The sequence below is a fragment of the Mustela nigripes genome, chromosome 8 (assembly GCF_022355385.1).
Source record: "Mustela nigripes isolate SB6536 chromosome 8, MUSNIG.SB6536, whole genome shotgun sequence".
In the NCBI taxonomy this organism is placed as follows: Eukaryota; Metazoa; Chordata; class Mammalia; order Carnivora; family Mustelidae; genus Mustela; species Mustela nigripes.
In genome coordinates, this window is record NC_081564.1 from 55459320 (window position 1) to 55481817 (window position 22498).

The following is a 22498-nucleotide window of genomic DNA, read 5'->3' on the forward strand; positions in this document are numbered from 1 at the left end:
AAGCAGGGAGGCTGATCTGGATCCATCCCAGGACCCTGGGATCATGACCTGAGCCCAAGGCAGACGCCTAACTAGCTGAGCCACCTATACACCTATCTCCGTCTTTTTCATTCAAGTTATTACTTGTGCATTTTTCTATCAATCTTTTAAGTTTTCTTTCCCCCTAGAGATCAGGTTTTGGTTCACATTCTACAGCTCCTGCATGTTCTTTTAATCTCTGTTCTCCCCCATATGAAGCCATGGAAACTAACTCCTTAAACCTTCCATGTGTTCACTACAGAGTTTGACCTTGAGTGGGAACTATCTTTCCAGTTCACTCTGTTTTGTGGTTAGGCCCAGCACATCTTCCACCTTCAGAATCTGTGAAAAGTCAAGGCTGTGTTCCCCAATCTCAAGGAACATTTCCAGCTCTTCCAGAGCTTCCTCATCTTGCCCTGCTCTAGCAGCAGTAAGGAAGGTCTGTGGGCAGAATTCTGAAGCAGAGTAATCATTTGCTAGAGGAGATGCTTCGTGTCATCCTCTGAGGCACCCTCAACCCTAGTCATTCTCTTGTTACCCATATCCATCCCTTTCACTAGGCTTGGGGAATAGAGATGTTGGTCCAGTTGACTCTCAATAGGCTCTAGGTGGGGTCTAGGGTCTTGTCTATTTTATTATTATTTTTTTTAAATTCTCTTTAGAATGTAGGTCATCAGTGCTTTTTCTCAAGCTTAAGGCTCTGATTGTTATAAAAGAAAAATTAGGGGCGGCTTGGAACAAACTGTGGGTCAATATTTCTTAAACTATCTTTGTGGAAAAGAATTTAAAACTGAGTAATTGATATAACTGATCAATAATATAAGTGAATTGATATACTATAGTCTGGATAGTACTTAAGAAAATCAGACATCTCAAATTCAGAGACAGAAAGTAGAATGGTGATTATAGGGGCTGTGGGAGAAAGAAGTGAGTTGTGGTTTAAAGCATATAGAGATCCAGTTCTGCAAGATGAAAAAGCTCTGGAGATCCATTGCACAACAATGTGAATATACTTAAAACTAATGAGCTGTATGCTTAAGTAGTTACGATGGTGTTAAAAAAAAAAAAGAAGTCGGATATCTGATATCAAGCTGACATGGGGAATTTATTTTGTAGAAAAGCAACATCTAGAGAATGCCACAGACAGCCCTAGTATGTCTAAAGTACTACATATAAAAATGATAATTGCTCATAATGACAACACTGAAGCACTGAAAGATACCAAAGTACTTTCTGAATTCAAGGAGTCAAATTACACTCAGTGTAGTTTTAATGCCCTTGCCCATCTCAAAGCTCTATTATGCTGTCATTTGGTAAACCAGATAACCAGAACATTCAATACCCAAGTTTTTGGCCATACATAGACTTACTCATATTCATCTGGTATAACTCCACACAAATATTTGAACATTCCAATTTCTTGGGTAAGGTATATATTGCTTGAATTCATTAAATATACTTAGACTTCTCTATTATACAAAGTTAAATGTACAACTAAATTAGTAAAAAGTGCTCACTGTGGTTTATTTTACTGACAAATATGTTATGTGGTTTATTTTACTATGACAAATATGTTATGAAGGTACTCTACATTAGTATTGCCATTTTAATTTAAATTTTTTCTTCTATTTTGTAATGAGTTTTGTGACTTTTTTTGGAAAGAAATCTGTGCCTTCTTAATTCTTACAGATTCTTTTTTCTCTTTATTTCTTAGCTAAAACTCAGTACAAGCGTTATTGGTATCTCAGGCTTTCTGTGTATCCTTACTCTAAATGCCAGCAGTTCTTCAGAGGCCTGACATCCAGCATGGGGCTTACTGTGTTAAATTAGGTTCTAGAAAAAGCATTAAAGACAATTTTCCTGAAATATACAGAATATGTCATGCCAAATCTCTTGTTTATACAATAAACTGGTAAAATTGGTAAATTGCACATATAGCTCATATTCCCAAAATAGAATAACTTAAATATTAAAACGTACCTTTGTGTTACCACCATAACTGACCTTATAAGCATAACAAATGGAAATACTCAATAAAAAAAAAATCACAAAATCCACTAACCGCAAAGGCTGCATATCACAGCTTACGAACTCTCATCTCCCTACGACCTATTCAAACTACAGACAGCAATATTTTTTCAAGCTACTCTAGCATTTACACCCTAATTAGAAATTTATACGAAACACAATTTTATGTTCAAATATGGAAATAAGCAACATAATTCCAAAGCCCAAAAGTATTCCAGCATTCTGTAAAAAGAAATATCCCCAGCGGCTACATCCATGGTCACTAGCATCATTGTGCAGCATCTCAGGTACCTTAAAGAAAAAACAAGAGCAACATTTAGGTTTTCAGAACCACGGATTCATTTTTAGAAGAATTTACGGGACAGTAATACTAGCTTATATGTCGCTGGATATACTGAGCCAACTCCTTATTTTTATTTATTTATTTATTTAAAGCTTTTATTTATTTGACAGAGGTCACAAGTAGGCAGAGAGATGGGGGGGGGGCGGGAAGCAGGCTCCCCGCTGAGCAGGGAGCCCGATGCGGGGCTCCATCCCAGGACCCTGAGACCATGACCCGAGCCATTGACAGAGGCTTAACCCACTGAACCACCCAGGCGTCCCAACTGAGCCAACTCCTTAAAATGGGACCATATACATACTGACTCTAGCTAATGTATACAGCATTTCCCAGCAGCTTAATTCATAATGATTATTCACGGTATGCTCAACAAGTCAAAGTTTATATTGGTCCAGTTCACTCTACTATGAAACAAAGAACTATACTGATTATTCTCCTTTCATTACTGCCGGTAGCTGAACCAAACATAACATATGGCTTACCTAAGTTTAGAGATATGGAGACTTTATTTATTTATTTATTTATTTATTTTTTTAAAAGATTTTATTTATTTATTTGACAGAGAGAGATCACAAGTAGGCAGACAAGCAGGCAGAGAGAGAGGAGGAAGCAGGCTCCCTGCCAAGCAGAGAGCCCGATGCGGGACTCGATCCCAGGACCCTGAGATCATGACCTGAGCCGAAGGCAGCGGCTTAACCCACTGAGCCACCCAGGCGCCCCGAGATATGGAGACTTTATATAGAAAATAAAATTTTAGCAATCAGACTGGTTGGGATTGTTATGTGGACTTTGCTGACAAAACAAAGTAACTCCTTTGTCCATTAATAAGGAAATTATGAAAAAAAATAAGGAAATTATGAGCATTCTGAAGAAATTATGAGCATTCACAACATGTGGCTTGTGCTGGGTTTCTGACAAATCTATACAAAGCTGAATGCCTGGTTACTGAGATTCTACTCTCAAAAAGACACATCAGAAAGGGGTGGATATTTCTGTGTCTCCTGACACATGTTAGGCAGGATAAGGTGTGCTTGCGAGCAGTAATCCAAAAAGATACACCCTAAAGAACCTGTATTTTCTATGCTATCTTATAAAATATAGACTCACTTATTACTGTATTTATTCTAAAGCCTTTTAAATTAATTAATTAATTGATTAAAAAAGTAAGCTCTATGCCCACAGTGGAGCTAGAACTCACAATCCTGAGATCAAGAGTTGCACGCTCTACTGACTGAGTCAGTCAGGCACCTCCTAAACAAAAGCCTTTTTAAAAATGAGGTTTCATGGGGTGCCTGGTTAAGTTGGTTAAGCATCTGACTCTTGGGTTTGGCTAAGGTTGTGATCTCTGGGTCCTGGGATTGAGCCTGGATTGGCTCAGCACTCAAGTGTGGAGTCTGCTTGAGATTCTCTCTCTTTCTGCTCCTCCCCCCACCCTGGGATTCTTTCTCTCAAATCAATCAATCAATCTTACTATTTTTTTTAAAGAGGTTTCACTGAACATTCTATTTTGTTAGTCAACACTGTAATTAGACTTCTTAAAAACTTACCATATCAACCAGAGCAACATACATGAATAAGCCAGCGGTAAGTGCAAATATCCACATAGAAACATTTTCAGCATAATGACCAATAAAGATTCCCGTTGCCATTCCAAGATACGCCAGCATGGCTGACAAAGCATTATAAAGAACAGCTTGCTTAACAGTCATGCCAGCCTTTAGTAAAACAGCAAAATCACCTTTAACAGAAAACAAAAAAGGGAACAAAGAAAGGAAAGAAATCACTATTCAGACACATACCCAAGAAACTTTTTAATTTAAGAACTTCTCTAAATTTTTTTGAAGGAAAAAGAAAGCAGCTAAGGATTACCAGGGGTAACAAGTATTAATGTAAATCACCCTAACACCTCTATAAATTAAGGTATTTTTTAATCCAAAGTTTTTCTTAAGGCTTTCACTCTGTCAATGAATGATAAATACCATGAATTTAAATTTGCGCTCTTGCACGGTCTTCAACAAGCTTATAATTGGGCACAAAGAAGAGGATTTCACTGATCATTTCACACATGAAATGATCAGCAAATGATAAAGGCAATCTATAATTAAGAGCTTAAGAGTCTAACGTTCTAGTTATAAAAGAATAAAAAGAGCAATGAAGATGGGAATAGCTAATAGAGGCTTCAGGGAATATGAAGGACCTAGAATGTGGAACATAAGCCAGATGTGGAGGATTATAAGCATCCGGCAGACAGATGGGAGGCCTTCTGAATGGCAGAAAACACGCCAAGGAACAAAACTGAAAATGGCAGCACAGGTGTGTGCAAATATGTATCTACAAGAAGAAAAACAAGGGCATGAACTGGGATCCAGAACAACTCTGGGAAGGTTTTAAATCCTGGTGACAGAGGAGAAAAATATTCAAAACACAATTCATCAACTTCCCTTTTCTTTAGCTCCAGTGAGAATCTCTGCCAATTTCTCTCTGTTAATGGAAGCTGACTTCTTTGAATCCTGTGGTCTTACTCATATTGCAGATATGAAGATAATGATCACTGATGTCACCAGTATGCTGGTCCAGGAAGGCATGTGGTAGGGTAAGAGGATGAGAGAGGAGGCCCACAAATCTCTCTGGCAATGCCACAGAGGCAATTGTGTAATTATACTCATAGGGTCAGAGTACTGCCTGGAAACAAACTTCTACTCAGTGAGAAAAGAAACCTAGCTAGGCTAGTAGAAGGCAGAGAAGTTATGAGGAAGCTTGCTGGAACTATCAATAGCAAATGCCAGTGACACTAGGACACTTCATCCCCCTGGAAAATACTGTTTATATGGCTCTCTTACCTAATTCATGAGGCAACTCGTGACAAAACACAGCAACAGAAGTACTTAAACCACTCGACAAACCTTCAGTAAAAGCAGCCCCTGGGTAAAAATCAATCAGAGAAAGTTTGGCTACAATGTTCTATGGGTGTTTTTTTTTTTAAATCTTACCAGCATACAGCATAAGGTGAAGGAAGTAAATGAGATTCTGTCATGAATTAACAGAACTTTCCAGCTGCACTCTGCATATTCTTTACAAGTAACATTAGGTTACATGCAATTAGGTTTAAATTTCCCACTGGAGCATAAGCAGGTACATTTGAGAAGGGTAAGCTCCACTGTGCTTCAGAGTGATTAGAGGATCTTATCACAGACCTGAGATGTAATCCTTACCACGGAAAACATTTATGTAAAAAGTAAACTGAATTAAAATGTTTGGAAGAAAATGCAGCAGTCAAGAGTACAAATACATTTCACTGGCCTCAGAAGAATCCACTAGGTAATTAGATTTGTTCACATTCATTCTTTCACTGTCTGATGAGAAAAGTCTAAGACAAATAGCTCCCCCCATTTTAAAAACTAGCACTGTATACAACCGATCGCTTATAAAGTGTGACCGAGCATGTGCATCTCCTCCTTTGTTGCTTCTGCTGTGCACAGTACCCAGAGGAGGAAGCACACCAGGCTTCCAGGGAGCCAACTGTGCTCCTCTCTGCCTGGTTACAAAACAGCACTGCCTCCTTGGGCAAGGGGTTCGCCCTGCCAGGCCTTAGCTGCCTAACCTGTAATTATTTCCACTGCTCCTTCCAGCACCAGGTCACTATAATTTTTAAGTATTCTATTATCTCTTGGTCATGATAGAACGAACAATTTAATAGCAAAATCTCTCTTAAATTTTTTTTTTTAACTCAACTTATCAGATATGCTAGGATTCTTTCCGTATAAAAGATGATGGAAAAAAGTGTCTTGTACCTTAATATTGTTTATACTGCAGATAAGGGGGGGAACCTAATGTAAAAACAAACAAACAAAACCCGACAAAAACATATACTCCATGCACGTTAAAGCTTGATTTTAAGATTCTACAAATTAAAACAATTTTTGAGAGTTACCCCTTAGGTAACGGAGCAGGCAGTTTGCAGCACTTAATCTTATGTAACTTTTTAGTACTTCCCTGTCAACATAGCTACAGAAGAAATAACATTCTGATGATCTTAGAAGTTATTAGCTTTATCAAAATGGCCCCAGTCTTCATTAAAAGGGGCCTGGTGGTGTCATGCGACTTTCAGAGTCAGCCAACAAGAAGCAAACATGCAGATGCGTACCAATTGCGAGGCCATCGCTGAAATTGTGCAGGCCGTCGCCCATGATGACCATCCAGGCCAATGTGGCGATGCCGGCGTCCTTCAGCTCCTCCCGAGAGTAGCGCTGACTGTGACTGTGGGGGTGGTGGTTTTGGTGGTGGTGGTGATGCAGAATATGATGGTAATCATGATGGTGGTGAATGAGATCGTCGGACTGGCCGAGCGTATCATGAAAATGTGAATGGCACTTATTCTTGCAGCCTCGGGGGACATATTCATTATAGACTTCCTGCGGATGGGCATGGGCTATCATGACCTCTTCTTCTTCCAGGATTGCTGGCTGTGGAGAATCAAAGTGGGAGGGCTCCTGTGAGTCCCCTCGTAAATAGCCTTCAGGTCCTAGGTGTAAACATAAGGGACATTGGGTCAAAGTCAGAAGGCTTTGTTAATGCGCGTTTTCCAAACATCCCCAACAAAGTCAAAAAAGATCTTAGAGCATGGCAAGCCTCTCACATACCGAATGAAGCAGAATACTGCTGATGCAAAACATCAACAGGTTTTAATGAATTTTAGAAATGAAATGGCCTCACAGATTAAGAACGGACTTTAAACTTCAATCTCCAATAAGTAGCCCCAAGAGGGCGCCTGGGTGGCTCAGTGGGTTAAGCCGCTGCCTTCGGCTCGGGTCATGATCCCAGGGTCCTGGGATCGAGTCCCGCATCGGGCTCTCTGCTCAGCGGGGAGCCTGCTTTCTCCTCTCTCTCTCTGCCTGCCTCTCTGCCTACTTGTAATCTCTCTCTGTCAAATAAATAAATAAAATCTTTAAGAAAAAAAAAAAAAATAAGTAGCCCCAAGATTCTTCCTTGATTTCTTCTGCCTTACATTTTTTTTCAAGTTATTAATAAAATTCCATTTAATTAACATACAGTGTAATACCTGCCTCCTTACATTTTAAAAGATGTCTTTTTCCCCTGGTTAAAAAAGCAGCATATACTTACTTTAGAAAAACAGTTAAGAAAAATACTGAAAATTGGAAATAAAAAACATGCATAATCCTCTTGTCTAACTTCTTTTTTTAGGGTGAAGTTCAAGGAAAAACAAGCATTTGAAATACAGTGATCACCAAGGACAATTTATTTATTATCTACTTGTACAAAGAAAAGTAAATTTCAACAGTAAAGTTTTGTTTTTTCCCTTTGTCCTGTGCACGGATCACACTTTTCATGGGCACATTCCCAACACTGTGGTCCAGTTCCAGGGCAACAACTCCTTCTCACTGTTATACACCGCACTGGACTCCGTGATGAAGAAGGAATAGACACAAGAAGAGCAAGAACATTTTATTTACTCTTTAGAGAAAAAAACCAGGATAAAAAACCAAGGTTGGGAAGGAAACCGTAGAGGTAGGCAGTAGCAACTAAGCAGACTTCTCCCTGGTTAGCTGGCAGCTATCTAGTGAGCACTTACTCTGGCCAGGTACTCTGCCGGGCACAGGGGACGGATGGGAGTGTGACAAAGTCTCTAACTTCAAGCACGTTTTTTTTTTTTTTTTTAAGATTTTATTTATCCATTTGACAGAGAGAGAGAGACAGAGAGATCACAAGCAGGCACACAGGCCCGCAGAGAGAGAGGGGGAAGCAGACTCCCCACCGAGCAGAGAGCCCGATGTGGGGCCTGATCCCAGGACCCTGAGACCATGACCTGAGCCGAAGGCAGAGGCTTTAACCCACTGAGCCACTCAGGCGCCTCTAGCACATTCTGTTCTTGTGGGGCGACAGACACATTTAATAAGAAAACATGTGTAAATAAGGTCCTATGAGGCACTGGGCAGCATGGAGAAAACCAGAAAAGGGTAATGGGAAGGACAGTAACTGGGAGACATTTGTCTGCGTGATCAGGTAAGGCCTCTGAGTCTAACTGATGGGGCAGGAATTTGTGTGAAGATCCGACAGGAGGCTTCCGAGCAGGAACAATAGTGAATGCAAGGCTTGGAGATAAACTTGGTGTGCTCATGGAATGAAAAGGGCAGTGAGATTGGACACAACGAACAATGGGACAGAGTGGAGAGCAGGGTCAGACCATGAGGGTCATGGCGAGGAGTCTGGTTTAAAATTTTCATCTTATCTCATTTCATCCAATAAGAAATGGCAAGCTAACAGTCCAGTTACAGGAAAAACAGTAACTTCACAGCCGGGGCATCACGGCAGGCAGCACACCGCATTACTGGAGAGGATATGATACCACATTGTGGTACTTCTGCCCTGAGTGATCAATCTAGTCCTAAAAAAGATTAGAAACAGCCCAAATGAGGGGCAACTAGATGCAGTATTTGATCCTGGGCTATGCTCTGGACCAACTTTTTCTTCTGATGGAGGGAAAATATAAAGGAGTCATTAAGACAACTGGAAAAACATACGTGAGGTCTAGAGATTAGTAATGACATGGTATCACATTAATTTCCTGATTTCAATAACTGAACCATGGTTATATAAGACAATGTCCTTTTTCTAAGGAAACATATAGGGAGCATGTGGGGATACAGAGACATCTCGTCTGTAATTTACTTTCAAATGGCTTAGCAAAACAGTGTGTGTATGTGTACTCAGAGAGAAACAGAATGATAAGGGCGGGTAAAATATGGGGGCTGTATGAAAGATACAGAAATTCTCTGTATTACTTTTTTTTTTTTTTTAAAGATTTTATTTATTTACTTGACAGAGAGATAGGGAGAGAGAGAGTACAAGTTGGGGGAGCAGCAGGAGGAGGAAGTGGGAGAAGCAGGCTCCCCACGAGCAGGGAGCCTGATGCAGGGCTTGATCCTAGGACCCTGGGATCATGACCTGAGCCGAAGGCAGACGCCTAACTCTATGAGCCCCCCAGGCACCCCTCTTTGCAATACTCTTGAAACTTTTCTGTATGTCTGAATTCCTTCAAAATAAAAAATTAGAGGAAGAAATGTAAATATAATATAAACAGCTTACTCACTGGCAATTAAAAAGAAAAGGCATTAAATATTTCAAAAGTAAAAAAAAAATAAAATAGACAAAGGGATATGGTCCCCTCTGTCCCAGAGAGTCCAAGCTGCCTGCAAATCACAGTGCAGTAAACTCCCTCCAGACCTCAGATTTGTAAAGACTTACGATCATCTGCGTCTACTTTCTCCTCATTTGTTGAAAGTTGAGATTCATACTTGGACAGCTGCTTCTTAATCTCCACATCATCATCAGTTTCAGGTTTTTTCTGATTCTAAAATGGTAAGAGAAAGCAGCACTTTAAAACCATTGAAGTGCTTCTGTGTACAATTATAAACAAACAGTTAAGCGGAAGACCGAGGGAAGACAACAGAGTAAGGGACCTTTATTGGGATTGGGATAAAAGTCCTCCAAGGGCCGGCAGGGCCTATAGTTAATTTACACAGCACCTAGCCGTGTGTTTTCGGCATAACAGCTGCTCAGGATGGTGAAGCTTGCAAAATCACATAGCCATCTTTCTCAATGTCCCCTAGGTCATCTACTTTAAGTGTGCTCTGGGGAGCCTGTGAGAAATGAACAATCTTGGGCCACACCCAGACCTAATGAATCAGCACAGGGATTTTAACTAGAGGCCTGAATGATTCATACACATATTAAACAGAACTATGCCTCAGGTTATCAATTTTAGAACCAACTGGAGACATTTTTTCCAGCATTTAGTGATCTGCTAACCAACTGCTTGGTTCTCTCCAGCCCTCTTTTGGACACCGAAACCCCATACTTCCTAGACTTTTTATAACCTAAAACTATACTGTGACACTGATTAGGTGTTTGCTATTAAAACTAAAATACTTTTCCTATAATAAAACACCATTACCAAGCTTCTTTTTTTTTTTTTTTAAACAAATCTCTTATTAGTTAGCCTCGAATTTATCACTAGGTTTTTTAACCACCTCAATACCATGCTATCCTTATCTTTGAGCCCAAGCAGAAAGGTCACCACTTGAACAATGGTGCAGTGTGTGATTTACTTATGTAAATCATTCATTACTTTACTTTGCTTACTTGCGTAAAAGTAATACTTTACTTATATACGTTTCCTATGTAGAAGAGAATACTCAAAATGACTGAAAATGGTCCCACAAATAATAGATTTCTTATATGCAGTCCTTTTGAGTATGACTTAAACAATCACCACTGGGCCCGAGATTTCATTCTAGCTCTGATAACATGTAAACCATCTGTACATTCTTAGACTATAGAGTTTTTAAAGGCATGCACACAAACCCATCTATATACCGACCCCCAGCTTAGTACCTTTAACGGAGAAAGTACTTCAATGTTTGTGACAATAAATGAATTCAGGATGTTTTATATCAGTTCAGTTAATGCTTTCTTTCCTGCTGGGCAATGACTCTCCAGAGAATTTACAGATTAACCAGTTCTTTCATTCTGTAAGTATCAGGACCTATAATGTTCCCTATGCTGTATGCTGGCAATACAACATAAAGCAAGATACACATGGTCTCTATTTTCATGGAGCTTATCATCCATAGGGAGGGAGGCTTTACAGATAAAATGATTAAACAATTCTTTGATTGCAATTTTTCATGTTTTACAAAGGGAAAACACATAATGCTATGAGTGTATAATAAGACCTAACTAAGTCCCACGGCAGGTTTCCTTGAGAAGGTGATCCTTACACCAAGACCTAAGATAAGCAGAGGTTTGTGGGGGAACTGTAGGCTGGGAATAGAGGTGGATTCCACGTAGGGAGAACAGCATGTGGGAGGGTCTTAAAACAGAAAGAGGCCAATCCCATCCCAGAAATGAAAGCAGTGCATGGTGGTCAGAGATAGGGGGCTAACGGCTGGGCGGCAGAAGGAGATCCAGACAATGCAAACCAAGTTAAAAGTGTGGACTATGTCCTACAAATATAGAGAAGTCACTGAAGGAAGGATTATAAATGGCGGTGTACAACTTCATCAGATTTCCATTGAAACAAATCACTTTGTTCTGTTCTGGACTGGAAGAAGGAAACAATAAAATACTGTAGACAGGCCAGTTAAGAAGTGGATGCTGTCACCCAGGTGGGAGAAAAGCATGGCTTAGACTAGAATGATAGCAAGGAAGAGGGAGAGAAATGGAAAAGTTCTGGATGTATTCACTAAAACTAGCCTAGATATGAGGATAAGGGAGATGTCATAGATGACCTGCAGGTCCTCAACGTGACCTTCACTGGTAGAAACAGGCTTCACTGGTAGAAAAAAGCTTTTGAGGTTGAACTTATTATAAAGGTCCAACTATATATAATCAAGTATGAGATGTAACCTCATACATCTGAGGTGTATTTGAATTTGAATATTGATTTCAAATTGACAGATATCATATGATATATGCAATCTCCTAAGGATGCAGAATAGATATCTTCTGGAAAATCCTAGGTCCTGTTATAAGGCTGAAAAAATTCTAAACACTCACTGTATATGGAAGAACTTTTTTTTTTTTAATATTTTATTTATTTATTTGACAGAGAGAGAGATCACAAGTAGGCAGAGCAGCAGGCAGAGAGAGAGCGGGAAGCAGGCTCCCCGTTGAGCAGACAGCCCAATGCAGGGCTCAATCCCAGAACCCTGAGATCATGACCTGAGCCGAAGGCAGAGGCTTAATCCACTGAGCCACCCAGGTGCCCCTGTTTTGTTTTGAGAGAACAAATGTAATTTAAAACTGTTAAACAAGTAACTCTAAGATCTGGACACCTTTAACAAAAGATAAACTCAATGTATTCTGAAAGGGAAGAGAACTAACATTTGCAAAACTCCTGTGGGAAGTCTGTGTAGAAATTATGCTTGCTTGCCATTTAAAGTTTCTTATACGTTCAACAAATGTTTGTTAACTATCTATCATGCCAGATGCTATTCTAGGCATTGGAGATGTGGCAAAGGTCCTAGCTCTTCAGAGCTTTTATTCCAGTAGAAACTATTTTAGAAAAGAGATCATTAAACTTCTTTGACTATAAGCCATAGTAAAACACGTCATACACTGTATATTACCGCTGCCTTTAAAAACATTGGTCATGACACAAGACTGATTTCACAACTGAGTTAAAAATTGTTCTGTGTTAAATCACAGGGAGCCTACTTCTTAACAGTCCCATGTTAAAGAGTACCAGATTAAGGAAAAGCTATCTATAGGTAAAATTTAAAAACTAAATTGAAATTAGAATGTTAGAAATGATGGCATGTGAACTAGAGACATAGTAAAACAAACAAACCTCCAAACCTCCCCCTGAAACTAATGTAAGATCATTTGTTTTTTTAGGGAAAGAATTCCAGGGAATGTCAGCAAGTAGGATATATGCTCCAGTCAGTCCAAGTGAAGCACCTGGGACAATGGGAACATGGAAGAGGACTCCTGGATGAGGAGTGAATAAGCTATTCTCATTTCACTTCTTTCCTCTAGCTGTAGGTCCAGTAAAGAGAAGGTTCACAATTTGTAACCTGAGGTCTTAGTGAAGGACAAATCTCTAAGGGCAAATGTTCACAGGAGGGAGAAGGAGGCAAGTTTCCTGTTCACACACGCACTTGCTTCCCACAGTGAGCTCTGCGCTCAGCAAGAAACAACTGCGTTTGTTTTCAAACCTCTTCATGCCAGTTAGGCTTGTTATAGTAATTGCACAATTTAATGACACATAACTCAAACTGTGAAATGATGGTGAGAATAGTTACTTCTATGAAAACTTAAGCTGAATGCTTTTATAAGATTCAAAAGCAAGTTGTTAAAAAAAAAAAGACTATCAAGTTATGAAAGCAACCATTGCATAAAATTTACAAAACCTAGATTCTCCTCTCATTATAGCTTTCCAAGTGTGTAACCTCTTCTTCACTTGAGAGAAACCAAAATTGGAGACTGTAGGTGAAGGAGCATGGCTACAGAAAAAATTATCAAACTTCTGACTCAAAGAAAACCTTGGTCAACAACAAATGACCAGAATATGAATGTACATGCAGTTTAAGTTAAATTAAAATGTCTAAGATGTGTATATGTCCTTTTTAAGAGTTTCCATCAGGACAGTCCTTTGACTGACTTGCCTGGTCACAACAGTTTAAGAGGTGACAGATAACCATAGTTAATTTTTTTTTTTTTTTAAACCAGAAATAAAGAGCCTATGGTTTTGCTTCATACTATTTTCTGGTGGCAATTTGTAAAGGAAATTTGAAAGTCACAAACCCTCTGAAACATGGAGAATATTCAGTTACAGGGTGAGTAATTAAAGTTAATGAGAACAGTTAATCCTAACTACCAAAAAATACTGACAGTGTGACCATAATGCTTCTTTAAAAAACAAAGCATGTAGGGGCGCCTGGGTGGCTCAGCGGGTTAAAGCCTCTGCCTTCGGCCCAGGTCATGATCCCAGGGTCCTGGGATCGAGCCCCGCATCCGGCTCTCTGCTCAGTGCAGAGCCTGCTTCTCTCTCTCTCTGCCTGCCTCTCTGCCTACTTGTGTTCTCTGTCAAATAAATAAATAAAATCTTTAAAAAAAACAAAAAACCCAAAGCATGTAGGGATGTCTGGATGGCTCTGTTGGTTAAATGTCCGACTCTCAATCTCAGCTCAGGTCTTGATCTCAGCATGGAGCCCGTTTAAGAAAAAACAAAAAAACCAACAAAAAACCCACACAAACCAACAAACACAACACTTTACTGAGGTATGACTGACAATGAAGAAGGAATTCATATTTAACAAACACACATCAATGAATTTGGGTGTATATACCCAAGAAACCGTTGCCACCATCAAGGCTGTAATCATGATGCTTCAGATCTTCAAGACTCTGCTTGTGCCTTGTTTGGTTTTACACAAATGTTGAACCTCTGCCATTTTTACCCTCTCAGGAGTCTGAAGGAAATACTGAAAACAGAGAACTCCAGGGTTATGCCTCTGGAAAGAAAAAGTATTTCACGGTACTGAAACTCTCTTGAATGAAGATCATACCTGCTGGAAAAGCTCAGCTAACAGTCTAGTTAGAATCCTACTCAAAAATGTCTAGTAAGTAAACAGTACTTTTCCTTACCTTTTTCTTCTTATCTTTAAATTGCTTGATCAATGTGAGTACATGTTCAACAAGAAACATGAAATACAAGCCCCCCAGGGCTGTCAGACCCTTCCACGTGGAATCAAAATAGGTACTTTCTTCTATGTTTTGAGAAGACAGATGACTGAAAAGTGGCCCTCTCTTCATTTCCATTGCAGATTCTTCATGGCTGTGACTATGGTGGTGACTTGCATGAGACTACAGGAAAAACAGTATGTATTTTATGAATTCATTAGTTTCATACATGTCAGAAAACTTGGCTAAGACAGTAAGGCCAAATATGGAAACCATTTAGAATTAGGCAATTAATGGGCTATGTCAGAGCTGAGGGGGAAGTTTAATACATCAAAATGACCCACAGGCTACTAGTGAGCTAGAGCTTAATGTATAATGTGCTAAGGCACTTAACAGTGTGCATTGGTTTAGCGTGATGACAGATGCATTCCCTGACTCTCATATAGGTAGCAGGTATTTTCAATGTTGAACAAGTTACTATGGCCACAAATGATAGGGAATTCCCAGACTCAAGAGGCATACAGGGTGTTCTATTTGTACTCCACACTGAAAAAGCCCACGCCAGTCCCTTTGCTGTGCTTACAAGAAGCCTAGTGTGTGTCACGGGCCCTGGCAGATATCTGAGATCAGGTGATACGCTCCAGCAGTCTGCAGCAGGCATTGGCCCTCAGGCATGGTAGGGAACCGACTGTGCAGCTCATCAACAGAGGGGAGTTGGGGGTGGTCACAGGGTACACCCTACACACAGGCTGCGTGGTGAACATCTGCCATCTGGGGACGGGGAGTTCAGCACAGCAAAAACAGTTTTTCACTAGAGGATGGAACATGACGGGCTATGTAGAGAGCTCTCATAAGGATTTTTTCCCTACTGACCTGTAAACCTTTAAGGGAAGCTTAAAAGATGAGATCCAGATACTTAACTTTTTAATGGAGCTATTAAGTAAACTCTATTCAACTTACTTAAGAATTTACTTGTGTCAATGAGTGTGAATCTCTAATTATACACATAAATTCAACTCCAAAGGAAAACTTGTTTCTTGAGTACATACAGAATCAGTTTTTATTTCTGTAGCAAGTACACTAATGTATCTGTCACAGTAATAATATCTGGGCAGAATCTATCTCCTTTTATTAACTGGGTCCAAAAAGTTAAATTAGTCTGTATTTAGTAAATTTCATTAAAGAGAAAAGCAAAAAACAAACCACAAACATATACTAAGATCTAGTATGTAAATGCAAATTTCAGTCACCTAATATATTTTAGAATCAACTCCTCTAAACCAAATTTCTAACCTCTTAAATATATCAAACAAAGAATTCTAGTACAAACCAAAAATATATTAATCTTTTCACTGTTGAATAATAAAATACACTGATAGGGCAAATGTCTGTACTTACATGTGGAAGGAGGTGTAAAAAAGCATCACCACTTAATGTCCCAACGGCCAGCGCCACAAGGAAACTTAGGAGAAATTTGAAGAACACCCGATTCATGAGAGGCACTAAGATAACGCCGAGCAAAGATAGAAAACTGATGATGGAAATAGCTATAAAGCCACCAACCCAGGCTGTCAAATAAACACAGCAAAGGAAAAATTATACAATTGATGAACTTTAACAGAGTAGCATAAAGCAGCCTGTCAAAGCAAGTTGCATTTCTTAAGCTAAAGAAATACAAACTTAGTGGAAGAGGGCTGTGGTAACAGAATAATAACTGAGAAATCTGTTTCTGGTGCAAATGAACAATCTGACTGAACCCTCCCGGGAAAGAGCAGAAGCCTGGTGGAAAGTTCTTCAGATGGGGGTCAAAGGGAGAAAATGGTTACCAATGACAAATTCTAGATCACTTGGACCTGAGCTTTTGGACTCCCATACACAGCTAAATTATGAAAGAGAGGAGTTAAAAAAAAAAAAAAAAGAGGGGTGCCTGGGTGGCTCAGTGGGTTAAGCCTCTGCCTTCAGCTCAAGTCATGATCCCAGGGTCCTGGAATTGAGCACCACATGGGGCTCTCTGCTCAGCAGGGAACCTGCTTCCCTCTCTCTCTCTCTGCCTGCCTTTCTGCCTACTTGTGATCTCTGTCTGTCAAATAAATAAAATCTTAAAAAAAAAAAAAAGAAGAAGAAAAAAGAAATATAAAAAGAATCTGGGAATTCAATGATTTTTTCAGTAAACAAGGGAATTATTTATCTACCATAGTTTTTGAGCAACACAGGTTCTACACTACAGCAGAACTGATCCTAGTTTCATTTATTAATAAGAATCAGATTTAGGCTCTTAAACAGCAGATATTAACTGACCTTCTGAAACAGTGTGACAACATAAAAAGCCCAAATTTCAGATGCCCCTGATTTCCTGTAGGATGACCTCAGCTACATAGCTGTTTTATTTTTTTATTATTATTTTTTTTCTTAAGGCAAGGCTAACCAGCTTGCTTTCTTCACTTTCAAGGCAGAGAACAAAAAATTAAGATACTTAGGATTATGCTGGAAAATGAATAGGTTGATATAAATATAAGAAAAAGTGTAACATAAACGTATCTACTTGAAATTATTTTTGCATAAAAAAGATGACTCTACCTATTTGTAAAGAATAGGTCTTTGGAGGGATTTCAGCTTTCTTTTCACTTGTTGTATGAATCAGACATGATCTAGCATCAATTTGATTGATGATGGCTGGGCAGAGATAGTTGAACTCCGTTGCATTCAGCAGAACCTGGATGCCCATGCCGTGAGATGTAAGCAACTTTGATGCATTGAAACACTGCAGGAAACAAAGCAGTGAAAATCACCAAAAAGCCTTCTCATTACACAATCCAAAAAAGTTTTCTGATGATACAACACCCTTTCCATACTGAAGCTACTTCTTTATTTTTTCAAGTTAATGCATTAAAACCAACTTGTGTCTTGAGTACTTTGGAACTTGCCTCAAGCTTCCTGGAGATGCTATGTCACAATGGGGATATCCTACCTCTTTTGCCTAATTTTTTCTCAGGAGAAGGAGCTCAATCACTAGTAATCCAGAGAAAGCCCTCAGCGGAACAACCTTGAGGATAAATGGACATTCACAAGCCTGTTAACTCATTGTATAAACCTATTAAGGAAATGAGCTTTAATTTTGAGATGGAGTTCATTAGAGATTGAGAAATATGGTGCTTTAGTAGTAATGCTACCCTACGTGGCCTAAACAAGCCCAAGACACGTCACTCTTCCTGCAATGACTGTACTTGCAAAACTTAGCTCAGTTCTGTCTATTCACCTGGCAAAAGCTCTACAACGAGAGAATATTAAATTATGTAAATTACTCTTGCAGAGGGCAAGGCTGGTTAATAAAACAAACTTGTACCAGCAGGCAGCTGTTTCAACAACTTAATTAGATGACAAGCTTAGTTTGAAGAGAATCCCCTCTAGGTAATCTAAGCTCCCCTTCTCACACAAAAAAATTGGCAGTAGCACCTGTTTCTCATCTTCTGTAAAGTTACTTTAAATTCCCATAGTTCTTGGCCAATACTATTCAGGACAAACTTTAGGACCAGTGTCACTATGGGAATGAACATTAGGATTATTCTGGAATTGGTACAGTCATAGGATGACTTGAATGAAGTACTCTTTAAGGTTTGCATATTAATGCATACCAACTAATTCCTTGCCTTGGACATTTCTCAGCCAAGGAAAATTGTACAGGCTGGAAGTCAAGTTTAGGAAAAACACATGACTTTAGAACCTCAGTTCCCAGATTTTTCTATTGTCCAGCACATGGTTCTTGGGAGCTGCTCCAGTTTCAGCACTCCACAAGTCACTGAGATCCCTCTTCCAAGAAGGTAACACTATTGTTCTTCTTGCCTTCTATTGTGCCTTCAACCACACCTTTCCCTAAAACATGGATTCTAACGCCTGCTTTTTCCACCTCTCATTCTCTACTTTTCATTAACAATATTCACCTTTTAAAGACTTTATCCAAAAATAACCTTGATTACTGCTTTTCATACTCATTTTAAATTCCATATTAGAAATAGTTGTAGCTGCCAGCACCACTTTATAAAAAAATTACCCTCCAAGTTTTCTATCAGTAATGTTTATGACACAGTAGGGACAAAGGCCTTTGGGTTTTGATGGATGCCTGGATGAAAAGGTAGAAATTCGCTCTCCAAAAACCTCATCATTTTATTTTTACTTTATACTCCTTGCAAGTAGAGACAGAATGGCAATGACAGGACAAACAAGCAGGCATAATGAAAAGCATTCATCTTACCTCCTGAGTATGTTCATTTGTGTTTCTGGAATACATAAAGCCTTTTCTCGGCTCGCTCACAGATTCATTTGTTTTTCTACTGGCCAGCCGGCTCACCCGGTTTTTTTCTGTGATACTGGGTGGAGTGGAACTGCTCACATCTTTGGGGAAAGGTCTTCCGGGTTTTGGAGTGTCTATTGTCTCTAGAAAGTGAGTTCCGACTTCAGAGACAGCATTATACATAGTTGAGGTCACTTCACTAGCAGTAACACCATCCTTAATGAAAACAGTCCTTTTACCATTGGTATGTTCAGATCGGTGAGATCCTTTCCCCTGGCTGTTTCTGGGATCCTTACCTGAACTATCAGACTCACGGTCTGGGCAAAGACCTTTCCGATTGTTTTTATTGGAAGCAGCGTGATTACGGTGAGAGTGGTGATCATGGTCAGAGTGATGGTCGTGGTCATGGTGTATATGGATTTTTTTAACCTTATCTATGCCTATATTCTGAAGCAGTTTTCTGAACCCTTCAACTGACAAGGAATTATTTTCTCCATAGCGATGGAAAAGCTGCTGTAGATGATGTCGCCGTGTGGTAACTGCCAAGTCAACGTTAATGCCAGATTCCCAATTTGTAATAATTTTCTCAGTGGTCTGAGGGAAAGCAGTTGCTGGTTCTAGTTCATGAAGGGGATTTGTGACTGACAGGGTGAAGGTCAGAATCAAGATTACAGATAAATTCCTCGCCATTGCACCTTCCTAGAGAAGATAGAAAAAAAAAATTCTTGCCTTCGCTTTTAAAACAATTTGAATTAAGAAATCTCGTGCTGAAAATTGGTATCAAGTAATCAAGGTTTAATAGAACACCATTTAGTGTGCCTGACTGGTGTACTGCTACCTACTGTGAAAACATAAAAGAACTACATATATATATACATATATATATATATATATATATATATATATATATGAAATAGAAAGAATCCTAGGCTCTACCCCTGAATTGGTAAAACACTTGAAACAACTGGAGAACAACTGAGTGCTGAGACCATAATTAGCACTGCAAAAGCAATAGTAACTCAGAAATTGGAGATTAATGTGGTCACAGCCATAGCTGGCAACTTATTACTGCTTCTGTGGACCCTCAAAAGGGAGGGCCCGGTAAGAACAAATATTCGAAACTATACCCCATTATCCCCACTATCATCATTATTTCACAGAATAATATTTTAACGTTAAAAAAAAAGTAGAAATGACAATCTCAAAATAATTCACATTTAAAACTTTTTCTTAAATACATACAAATCAATTTAAAGCTTCTTTCCCCCAATCCCACTCCTCAAAGGTACCTAGTGTTGCCAGTTTCTTGTATTATCCCTTAGGATGGTTTCTATCCATACTCAAATAGATGTGTCTTTTTTCTTTTAAACAAACAGGATCTTTTTTCCCCACTCAACAACACCTTTCTGTGTTGGTACATATAGATTGATCTCATTCTCTTGAGTGACTGCAAAATAACACCTCTTCAAATAAACTTCAGAAAAAGGGTATCATTCTTATATGGCTATAAAACAGTGAAAATCTTATCAGAGACTATCATCATTCATCCACACAATAGTATTTGGACCCAAAGGCCCACACTCCAAACAGAATAATCATGTTGAGCTTTAGGGCACCTAGCTGGCTTAGTCAGTGGAGCTTATGGCTCTTGAACTTGTAGATTTGAGCCCCATGCTGGCTGTAGAGATTACTGTGAAATAAAATCTGAAAAATGTAAAAAATAAATAAATAAAACAAAGAGCTCATTTTTAATTTATATATAGATAAGTATCTAGATATATAGATAAGTATCTATATATAAATATAATATATATAAATATATAATATATAGATAAGTATCTAGATATATAGATAAGTATCTATATATAAATTAAAAATGGGCTCTTTTATTTATTTTTTACATTTTTTACATTTTTCAGATAGATATAGATATTTATAGATATCTATATATAAATTAAAAATGAGCTCTTTGTTTTATTTATTTTTAAAATATATAGATATAGATATCTATATCTATATATCTATCTCAAGTTGCGCCTTGAAAAGCAGAACTCAGCTAAACAAGGGAAGGTATAGTCCGGAGAAGCAGATGGACAGACATCTCAGGACCCATCCATTATCAGTGATGGATGGTGATTGTTATCTGCCTTCAGCCAAAGCGGCTAGGGCTGGGTTCCGGAGATAGAGACCGAGGACGGGGCAACCTAGCTCTACCACCTTCAGCTGTTTCCTGCACCAGGAAAAGCTGGTAAGATACATATTTGTCGGATGACTGAAGAAACCACATGAACGAATGTCTGCGCGGGTGCCCCATAACTGCCATTTGTTTGTTGCACACTGCCGCTTATTCTACTGGGAGCAGTGGAAAATGGAAGTAACTACCATAGGGCTAGACTCCTAAAAGAAGAATCTTCAGAGCCTGAAGTTTTGGAAATTCAGTTAATATACAAAAGTGAAAGATAAATCATTCGCAGGATGGGGAGCGGGGTGGGTGGGGACACGCACAGACGGATGGCTCAGTGGGCAGCTGCATGCCTTTCTCCAGGGAGGATGCTTAGGGCAGTCGCGGACCGGCCGGCGGATTTTCCCTGCAAATCAACGTGTGTGGAAGAATAAAGAAAGCCGAAGGACAAGGGTCTGGAAAAAGGGGCGAGTGCAGAACATGGGAAAGAGGACACAAAACTGCTTCTTATTTTTAAACACCACAGTACCTTCTTCGAATACGATATGAACAGGACGGACTGTTTCGTCCTAAAGTCCTTCGCTGCACCCCGAAGCCCAACTATGCACCCGAAACTGGGAAAGTCCGGCCTCCACGGCCCGCGAGGCTCCCCTCTCAGCTGTCCCCTCCCGGACCTGCGGGACTCACCTCTTCGCGGCCTCGCCGTCCCGCTGCCCGGCCCCTCGCGCCGCTTCAGTTCCCGCGGGCGGTCCGGAGGGTTCGGAACCGGTCCGTGCTTCTCTCTGAAAAACCTCTACAGGGCACGGAGAAGCGGCGGTCTCATCTGCCCGGCTGCCCCTCGGGCCACGGTACCGCGGCGCAGACACCGGGAAGCCACGCCCCACGCGCCTCGCCTCCCGGGAGCAGGAGGACAATTACTAATTACCGCCGCGCGCAGCGCGCCGCCGCGAACCACCGCCTCCGCCGGCCATGACTTCAGGGCATGCGCAGTGCGACCCGGAACCCCGTCCCGGTCGGGCGGATCCGCGTGTCCGCCTGTTCGCCGGCGCCACGGGGCTCGCTGGAGCGGGAGGGGCAAAGGCGCGGGCAGAGTGGGCTGTGAGCCCCGACACCGGCAAGCTGGAAGCCCTTTCCTCGAGCCCTTCCGCAGCCCTGCGCCTCTCTGAGGCCCGAGACGCGCTCTCTAGGCCCCGCGGCCAGCCCCATCCGCTAGCTGGGGCCCTGGCCGTGAGGGGCAGCGGGACGTTCCTGACAAGCACACGAGCCTCGGGTCTTTGTGGAAGGTCCTGGGCCACTCCAGTAGGGCCTTCGTTCCTGGGACGGAGGCTGTGCTTCTGCGCTGGGCCACCATCCATAAGAGAGCCGATAGGTGCACTCAAGCACCGAGGGACCACTCGCGCCAGGAGAGGGGGCGGGCCCGGCGGGGCGGGGGCGTAGC

At 40.4% G+C, this 22498-nt stretch overlaps 1 protein-coding gene across 2 annotated transcripts; it reads right to left on the bottom strand.

Annotated features, from left to right (window-relative positions):
• Positions 1-1104: 1104 nt before the first annotated feature.
• On the bottom strand, positions 1105-22434 carry SLC39A6 (solute carrier family 39 member 6). Of its 2 annotated transcripts, none has more exons than XM_059409486.1 (10): positions 21748-22434; positions 18840-19577; positions 17168-17351; positions 15989-16158; positions 14555-14773; positions 9650-9755; positions 6531-6908; positions 5227-5307; positions 3934-4124; positions 1105-2337 (listed from the first exon to the last, which is right to left on the bottom strand). In XM_059409486.1, exons 2-10 carry the CDS (start codon positions 19566-19568, stop codon positions 2185-2187), a joined length of 2211 nt encoding a protein of 736 aa, XP_059265469.1. In that variant the 5' UTR covers positions 19569-19577; positions 21748-22434; the 3' UTR covers positions 1105-2184. The 2 variants fall into 2 exon arrangements, with proteins under 2 accessions (XP_059265469.1, XP_059265470.1); XM_059409487.1 differs by having other exon boundaries at positions 18840-19021; positions 21748-22429.
• Positions 22435-22498: the final 64 nt, after the last annotated feature.

Excerpts from the sequence above, each read along its gene's own strand:
- SLC39A6 (XM_059409486.1), bottom strand. The coding sequence starts at position 19,568 with ATGGCGAGGAATTTATCTGTAATCTTGATTCTGACCTTCACCCTGTCA. Across the intron at positions 9,756-14,554 it reads TTAAAGATAAGAAGAAAAAG|AATCAGAAAAAACCTGAAAC; the intron begins GTAAGGAAAAGT and ends TTACCATTTTAG. Across the intron at positions 2,338-3,933 it reads ATGTTGCTCTGGTTGATATG|GTACCTGAGATGCTGCACAA; the intron begins GTAAGTTTTTAA and ends TTTTTCTTTAAG.